Here is a 9,351-nt window from a genome sequence, read left to right as displayed (position 1 = left end):
CTGGCATAGTGAACGTCATCCTGGTCATCTGTGGCCGCTGTCTGTGCTGCAGTAGGGGTGAAGGCCATGTTTGAGACATTGTCATACACTGGACTAGAGTCTCCCTGATGGAGAGAGAGGACAGACAACATGAGGAGTGGAAATGTTCCACAACGCATACAGAGTCATCTTCTGATTCCAACAGACTCACCTGTCCATCATCTGCTGTGTCTCTTGTGTTGGAGGTGGATGTGGAGACATTCTTCCTGTTTTGTGCATTAATGAATGTATGAAGATATCAATCAATTAATAAATTAAGTTACTTTTATTTTTGTAACTTTTATTTAACTAGGCAAGTCAGTTATGAACAACTTCAAATTTACAATGACTGAAGTGAAATTATATAAAAAATATGCAATCTCACTCACCTGAACCACATGAGTCCAGAGAGACAGAGGATGAGAACCAGAACAACCACTGTGATTCCTACAGCTGCAGTCACAACTGAGGTCTGTTTCCCTATAATAAAATATGGATGACATGAGTACATGGCATGTTCTTATAATCTAAAATCTAACACATTATAGAATATCAACACAATACATGTTAATATTTTGGGATCTTATAATACTTGTGACATCATAAACCAACACATAATTATAAACCAAAGTGTAATCAGTCAAAACACAATGATTAAGATCAGCTTGAAACCTGTCAATTTGTATTGAAGTATTGAAGATGTAACTTGACCTGCTACAATGATCATCAGAGCTGTAGAGTTCATAGATCCTCTTCCATTCTGGGCCTCACAGTAATATTCTCCTCTGTCCTCAGAGATGATGTTAGTGATGCTGTAACTCTGTCCTGATGCTGTTGGTGAGGTTACATTCTTCTTGTACCAGGTGTATTTGTCCACAGGTGGGTTGGCATCACTGCTGCAGGTCAGAGTCACTGAACTGCCCTCCACTATTTCACCAGAGGGACTGACTGACACTGAGGTATTCTTTGGACCATCTGGTGTTGAAGATGACAGAAAAAATAACAACTCATATTTTTACCTTTTAACTAGGCAAGTCAGTTAAGAACAAATTCTTATTTTCAATGACAGCCTAGGAACAGTGGGTTAATTAACATGTTCAGGAGTAGAATGACAGATTTGAACTTCCAACCTTTCAGTTACTAGTCCAATGCTCTAACCACTAGGCTACGCTGCCACCCCAACATGTAAGGCACCAATAGATTATGTAAATTAGTATAGATTAGTATATTACACTGACATGTAGAACCATGTATTACAGAGATGATGTAAATTAGTATAGATTAGTATATTACACTGACATGTAGAACCATGTATTACAGAGATGATGTAAATTAGTATAGATTAGTATATTACACTGCCATGTAGAACCATGTATTACAGAGATGATGTAAATTAGTATAGATTAGTGTGTTACACTGACTGAGGTGTTCTTTGGGCCATCTGGTGTAAAATACAGTGGACTTATTTATAGCAAAATATGACTTTACATTTCACAGGTGATTTAGAAATAATTTAAAAGACAATCTGAAAAATAATCATTAAAAATAATGATGTCATTGTGATAATACAAATTCAGGGAAATGGATGTTACACACTAAAATATGTATTGATATACACTGCTCAAAAAAATAAAGGGAACACTAAAATAACACATCCTAGATCTGAATGAATGAAATATTCTTATTAAATACTTTTTTCTTTACATAGTTGAATGTGCTGACAACAAAATCACACAAAAATTATCAATGGAAATCAAATGTATCAACCCATGGAGGTCTGGATTTGGAGTCACACTCAAAATTAAAGTGGAAAACCACACTACAGGCTGATCCAACTTTGATGTAATGTCCTTAAAACAAGTCAAAATGAGGCTCAGTAGTGTGTGTGGCCTCCACGTGCCTGTATGACCTCCCTACAACGCCTGGGCATGCTCCTGATGAGGTGGCCAACTCCTAGACAGTCTGTGGTGCAACGTGGCGTTGGTGGATGGAGCGAGACATGATGTCCCAGATGTGCTCAATTGGATTCAAGTCTGGGGAACGGGTGGGCCAGTCCATAGCATCAATGCCTTCCTCTTGCAGGAACTGCTGACACACTCCAGCCACACATCTAGCATTGTCTTGCATTAGGAGGAACCCAGGGCCAACCGCACCAGCATATGGTCTCACAAGGGGTCTGAGGATCTGATCTCGGTACCTAATGGCAGTCAGGCTACCTCTGGCGAGCACATGGAGGGCTGTGCGGCCCCCCAAAGAAATGCCACCCCACACCATGACTGACCCACCCCCAAACCGGTCATGCTGGAGGATGTTGCAGGCAGCAGAACGTTCTCCACGGCGTCTCCAGACTCTGTCACGTCTGTCACGTGCTCAGTGTGAACCTGCTTTCATCTGTGAAGAGCACAGGGTGCCAGTGGCGAATTTGCCAATCTTGGTGTTCTTTGGCAAATGCCAAACGTCCTGCACGGTGTTGGGCTGTAAGCACAACCCCCACCTGTGGACGTCGGGCCCTCATACCACCCTCATGGAGTCTGTTTCTGACCGTTTGAGCAGACACATGCACATTTGTGGCCTGCTGGAGGTCATTTTGCAGGGCTCTGGCAGTGCTCCTCCTTGCACAAAGGCGGAGGTAGCGGTCCTGCTGCTGGGTTGTTGCCCTCCTACGGCCTCCTCCACGTCTCCTGATGTACTGGCCTGTCTCCTGGTAGCGCCTCCATGCTCTGGACACTACGCTGACAGACACAGCAAACCTTCTTGGCACAGCTTTCATTGATGTGCCATCCTGGATGAGCTGCACTACCTGAGCCACTTGTGTGGGTTGTAGACTCCGTCTCATGCTACCACTAGAGTGAAAGCACCACCAGCATTCAAAAGTGACCAAAACATCAGCTAGGAAGCATAGGAACTAAGAAGTGGTCTGTGGTCACCACCTGCAGAACCACTCCTTTATTGGGGGTGTCTTGCTAATTCCCTATAATTTCAACCTGTTGTCTATTCCATTTGCACAACAGCATGTGAAATGTATTGTCAATCAGTGTTGCTTCCTAAGTGGACAGTTTGATTTCACAGAAGCGTGATTGACTTGGAGTTACATTGTGTTGTTTAAGTGTTCCCTTTTTTTTGAGCAGTGTATATTCATATGGAAGACAATATATTCTCAATTCAAGTATCAACACGATCAGTATATGAAACTGGACATCTAAACCTCCAATGTACTTACATGTGACAGTGAGAGTCTCTTCAGCAGAGGGGACATCCTCATGGCCTTCTATAGCACAGGAGTATCTGCCTGTATCCTCACTGCTGACTGAGAACAGGATATAGACAGGAGAGTAGGTGTTGCTGTTTGGTAAAGGCTGTCCATTCTTATACCAACTGTAGGCTGTGTTGGGGACCAATGTACATTTGGTTCTACATGTCAGTGTGATATTCTCCCTCTCTGACACAGATGTAGGATCCATCTCCAACACAACATCTAGAGTAAAAGGAAATAAACATTATTCTCCTCCTATTTATGTCCTCTAATGTGAAATACTACATTTGGTATTTTTCCATCACATACCACTATTATGTCTGTATGACTGCCCTTAATAAGGTAATTACAGTAATAGATGTGATATGAGTGACAGATTACCTGTGACAGTCAGGGAGACAGGTGAGCCAGAAAACTTTCCTCCAGATGTTATGAATCTGAACCTGTACCCAGCAGAGTCACTCAATCTCAGGTCTGTGATTCTTAGGGTACAGTCACTCTCCTTATCCCCACGGTACTCTATATGACCCTCATACCCTGGCACTGAGCTCAGATCTTCAGCATCCATACCAGACCATTTAGTAAACCAGAAAGCTTGTTTGATCTCATGATAACTGGGATATGTGTAAGAGCAGGATATGTTCACTGTTGACCCCTTTAAAGCACAGATCTTCTGATGGGTGTAAGTCACACTCCAACACTTCTGACCTGAAACACAAGAAGACAATAGAACACCTTTATAAAATTCTTAATTACAATATCTACTGTATACACTTATGCTGTTACGTACCTCAGAAAGAAAACCTAAAATGTAACCAAAACAAGAGTGGGAATTAATAAAAGAGTCACTGACAAAGACAAAAATGAGACCAGTGGGTTCTGAAAGACACTCATGGGGGTGTCCATTGAAAATTGACTATCAACAACAACTGGAACCAAAAAGACATGCGCGCCCACAAGATTTGCCCAAGAAGAGGAAAACAAAATAAAACTCCACAAGCCAGCACAGTTGTAACACATACTGACTAATGAGTGATGCCAATCGGGGCACCCCACCTCCAAATATAAATGGAAAAAAAAAATCAACAATGTTAAAATCATATGCTGTGAAAGTAACCAGGAAGTGACTATCCCCTCAGCTTTGTAGTTTTTAAACTTTGGTCGTTTTTTTTTCATGGGTCTTCAGTGCTCAAAAAGTAGTGCAATGGTGTACAAGTGCAAAAACGTAATGAAAGGTATCTGGTAGAAGTAAATTCATCCATTGAGTGCATTTTCATGAATTTGATTATATATCTTGAAGCTCGTTCAACACTGCGTGGCAAAGCATACGGACCTAAAGCAGAAGTGGACGTCACATTCACAGCAAATTAAATAATGATTGTCTGACAACCTGAAACAAATGTTGTATGTAAAAGTCCACACTTACACACTGCAGGAGAGTGGAGATCCTCATGGCGTTTTACAGCACAGGAGTAACTGTCTGCATCACTAAAGGAGTCTAAGTACAGGCTGGAAGTGTCCTCCTTTACTTTGTGTCCGTTCTTGTACCAGATGTATGTGGGGTTGTCAGTCAGAGTACAGGTGGTTTTACAGGTCAGTTTGTTGTCATATATCCTCTCCACCTTTAGATCTGAAGGGAGAGGTTATGAAACAATAATGGAGGAAGTCTGTCAGTCACCACCATTTCACTCTTCTCATAGAACATGTAATAAATAACTTGACTTGTACTATACTATTTATTCAGTACCTGTGAGACTGAGAGTGAATCCATATGAGCCATATTTCCATTCTGAATACTGGTTTGTTTTATATCTGAAGTAATATGTTGTTATGTCTCTCTGTCTCAGGTCTGTGATTCTCAGGATGCAGTCCTTCTCTGTAGTTCCATGGTACTCCACACGACCTTCATAATTAGGGTCCCATCTCAGATCATAAGTCTTACCATTCAACCGTTTGTTATACCAGACTATCTCTGTGACATGGTTCACACTGGGAATAGGACAGCGCAGGTCCACTGATGACCCCTTTAAAGTCACAGACACTCCTCACAGTATTTTGTCCCAGAACACCTGAAACACAGTGTCACAGGACTCAACCATGAGAGAACTTCATTTGTGACGTCAAGACAAAAAAAAAACAGACATTACAATATTTCATCCAAATGCATATAAACGTGTAGAATACTGTAGGACCCATCTACTCAAATGTACATTCCCTTATATCATTCTAGTATTCATTTCAATATACATCATGGAAGTAAAAAGCACTGGTGGCCAGGGTTGGAGTCAATCCCGTTTAAATTCCAGTCAATTCAGAAAGTAAACCAAATTCCAATTCCACAATTTCTAAATGTTCCTAATTGAAAAGTATTGGAAATAATTGGAATTGGAATTTCAGTCTACTTCCTGAATTGAGTGGAATTGAAATGGAATTGAACCCAACCCTGCTGGTGGTTGACAACATTCTTATTCTGCTACTGCTGCTGATGTGCAGAAGTGTGAATGGAAACCAGAGATAAGCATCACTCAGTGAGGTGCAAAGTATGACTATTTAAGTGAAGTGGAGACACCTAACAGAACACACCAGAATAATATTACGATTCTTAACCTTTTAGAAATGTCTGTAGATTGATAAACAGAGAACTTAAAGATAAGAATTAGACCATACCTGCCACATACCTGCCACAGATGAGAGAAAGACCACCAACACACTTCCTGCTGTTCTCAAGGCCATTGTTGCATCTCCCACCCTGCAGTCTTAGAAACATAAACAACAACTCACTCTATAGCTGGTGAATAACTCCACCTGATACATTGAAGTAGAATCTGTAAATGGGGTACAGGGTCTCATTACTGAAAATAAACCAGGCTCATATTGTGTTGTGTTGTATTGTGCTTTATGGTTGTCTATGTGAATACTGTCTGTCTGTAAGTCTATTGCACTATGTATGTAATGTGTGTGATGTGTTGCATGTCTGTCTACGTCTGTCTATTTAAGATGACATGTTGTATGATGCAATAATAAATTCCTAATGTATACAATAGTCATCATCATCATCACCATCATCATCATCAACAACAATCAGTTATTGAACAGATCTGTAGTACTGTAAACACATATTTCTTCATTGATTTCTTCATTGAACACACGTATGCACACAGACACACACACACACACACACACACACACACACACACACACACACACACACACACACACACACACACACACACACACACACACACACACACACACACACACACACACACACACACACACACACACACACACACACACACACAAACTTACAGATATACAACAAGCATCTGCAGGGAAGGCTCATAAGGCCCATGTATTAAAGTCTAGAGAGCTGGTTGTTATGGATGTAGAAAAGTTAAAACACACATCCACCACAGTAGAGATGTCAACCCTACTCCCTATCAGTCTGGTCCTAAAGGGCCCTCAGATAAATCCACTGTGTCATTCACACACACACACACACACACACACACACACACACACACACACACACACACACACACACACACACACACACACATACACACACACACACACACACACGCACACACACACACACACACTGCAGTGCTACAATGTTTGTTTGCATGTCTATTTTACCCTGGTTAATCATCTCATCACTATGTAGATCAACACTCCTACGCTGAGACACTTTATGAATACTGGCCCTGATGTAACAACCAAAACACAGCTCAAAACATAACAAGAAGTAAAATGATACATTACCCTCAAGAATATGACAAATGACTAAAACCAAATAACTAAAAACTATATTTCAAGATATTGTCCAGGTTACTTACAGAGTGAAGTGAAGGGGAAGGTCTTGAACAGTTAGTCAACTTACTGTCACTGTGTGGAAACAAGAAGTAGTCTACTGTAAGTATTAGTAGAAGCAGGCGTAGCCTAAGTGTGAGTTCTGTGGTTGACACATTTTAAAAGTAGCCTAGTCAGGGCATTAACATGCAGCAACAGCATGTCACATAAGGGATGTTACTGTATCTAAATAGAAAATGGTTTAAAGTCATCATACTGTAGTTACATTTCTTTATTTGAGGAGTGGGCCTACATGTTTTACAAGAGACACAATGTGACCCATTCCCATCACTCTTCATCAGCTGGTACTGAAGGTTCCAGAACAGATGAAAGGCGTTTGTTTGGTTCCAGTGTTCTAGACTAGAGCGCTCCCTACTGACATCTCAACATTACTACAGCCCCCAGTCTATATGTCTCCACTTGTCTAGGAAATCCCAGACGTAGTGAAACAGCTACAACCTTGTTAACATTGTTAGAGGCAACCTGTCTGCCCTGGGAGACTAATATTTCCCAATCATATCCTCGTCCACTTGGTTCAATAACAACATAACAAAGTGGCACTAAGGCCGGGGAGGGAAGGGGGAAGGAAATCACTTTGATTGACACTTCAAACACTCATACTGTATGTCCAGTGTTCTGTCTGTGCTGTGTGCCAGAGGACTACAAAAGGGGTGACACCCCCCAACACCCCATCCTATCCAAGCCTCCTGTTCCCTTTTAAAGTAGGGAGACAGTCCCTCACCCACTTCTTTAATCTTTGTATTCATTGTTCTCCTCTTCCTCCCTCTGTCATATCCGGACGGTGCCTAGTGGCCATGGTGGTCAGTGTTGTTAGGTTTGCCATGGTTTCCTGTCTCTTCTTCTCTGGTCAGGCTTATGGTTGATGAGAGAGAGAGAGAGAGAGGGGGGGGGGGGGGGGAGAGAAAGGGGGGAAGAGAGAGCGAGGAGAGGGGGTTAGAGAGAGAGAGAGAGAGACATTGTTACAAAACTGTATATTGACATAATGTGACATTTGACATGTTTATACTCATTTGGAGCTGTTGTGAGTGTAATGATCACTGTACATTTTTTTTTGTGTTAATTTGACTATTGTTTATTATCTATTTCCCTTGCTTAGCCAATGTAAACATATATTTCCCATGCCAATAAAGCCCTTTGAATTGATTTGAAATTAATTTAATTGAGAGAGAGAAACCTGAAAGTGAAAGTCCTCAAAGGTGCTGCCAATGCTAAAACTGTTTTTTGGGCACTAGAGTCCTCTGTCTATCTCTATGGAGGTATGATATATGAGTTGATTGGTAAAAACCTGCTTAAATATGTTTATAAATGATAGCTGATGTTTTGACAAAGACAGATGTCCTTACCCTGTGGAGGCGTACTGGGAGGCTGAGGAGGTGTTGAGGCCTATAGAGTTGGTCGTCTGAGAAGAGGGAGGGGCTCTCTGCATCCAGCGGTCTGGGTACCTGATCACCAGCCTGGTGCTCTCCAGCTCCACCCCCTGGACTGGAGGACAAACAGCAGGCACCAATGTGTGGGAGGAAACACTGTTTAACTGACGACCGACGTCAGCTTGCAGGCGTCAGGCCACAAGGAGTTACTAGAGCATGATGAGACAAGGACATCCCGGCCGGCTAAACCCTCCACTAACCCAGATGACCCTGGGCCAATTGTGCTCCGCCTCATAGGTCTCCCGGTCACAGCCGGCTGTAACAGTCCGGGATCAAACCCGGGCCTGCAGTGCTGCCTTAGCACTCATTGTTGAATTTGTGATTTCCAACTTGTTGTGTAATGTTTATGTCCAATGAGCACTGATACATTTTATCCATCATTTCATATGACAAGGATTGAAAAGGATTTGCCAGTAGATTGTCGACCTGATGCATGATGATGACTGCTTGCCAGCTAAGATTTTGAAAATTTGTCCAATCAGTCCAATCAAAGCTACAGTAGATTTAATGCAATTTGATGTCATTTTGTCTAAGCCAATGACCTTAAGCCTTTTTGGATGGGCATTTCTAATGTAATTCTATGGCAGCACCAAAAGGGGCTTGACATTTCGAGCTCTACCCGTAGATTTTGCGGTGACGTAGTGTCCCCATGAGTGACAGAACACTGAGCCAATCACGGCACTACTAGAGAACATTACCAACCCCATACGCTTCGTATTTTATGCTGGCTGCCCCACCACCACAGAAAGCACTAAGCTGCAACACCTGCATTTTGGAGCT

At 42.0% G+C, this 9,351-nt stretch overlaps 1 protein-coding gene across 1 annotated transcript; it reads right to left on the bottom strand.

Moving 5' to 3' along the window:
• Positions 1-399: 399 nt before the first annotated feature.
• LOC129846924 (pregnancy-specific beta-1-glycoprotein 2-like) lies at positions 400-8,879 on the bottom strand. The gene is made up of 6 exons (XM_055914738.1): positions 8,876-8,879; positions 8,488-8,626; positions 5,939-5,949; positions 3,653-3,979; positions 3,239-3,493; positions 400-407 (listed from the first exon to the last, which is right to left on the bottom strand). Exons 1-6 carry the CDS (start codon positions 8,877-8,879, stop codon positions 400-402), a joined length of 744 nt encoding a protein of 247 aa, XP_055770713.1.
• Positions 8,880-9,351: the final 472 nt, after the last annotated feature.

This window comes from Salvelinus fontinalis, unplaced genomic scaffold (genome assembly GCF_029448725.1).
Source record: "Salvelinus fontinalis isolate EN_2023a unplaced genomic scaffold, ASM2944872v1 scaffold_0650, whole genome shotgun sequence".
Classification (NCBI taxonomy): Eukaryota; Metazoa; Chordata; class Actinopteri; order Salmoniformes; family Salmonidae; genus Salvelinus; species Salvelinus fontinalis.
The sequence above is the reverse complement of the archived record's forward strand: the minus strand, read 5'-3'. Positions and strand labels throughout refer to the sequence as shown.

Bases quoted from the DNA above. Each gene is read 5' to 3' on its own strand.
- LOC129846924 (XM_055914738.1), bottom strand. The intron at 3,494-3,652 runs GTAATCTGTCAC...CTTTTACTCTAG, and splicing joins TGTCTCCCTGACTGTCACAG to ATGTTGTGTTGGAGATGGAT.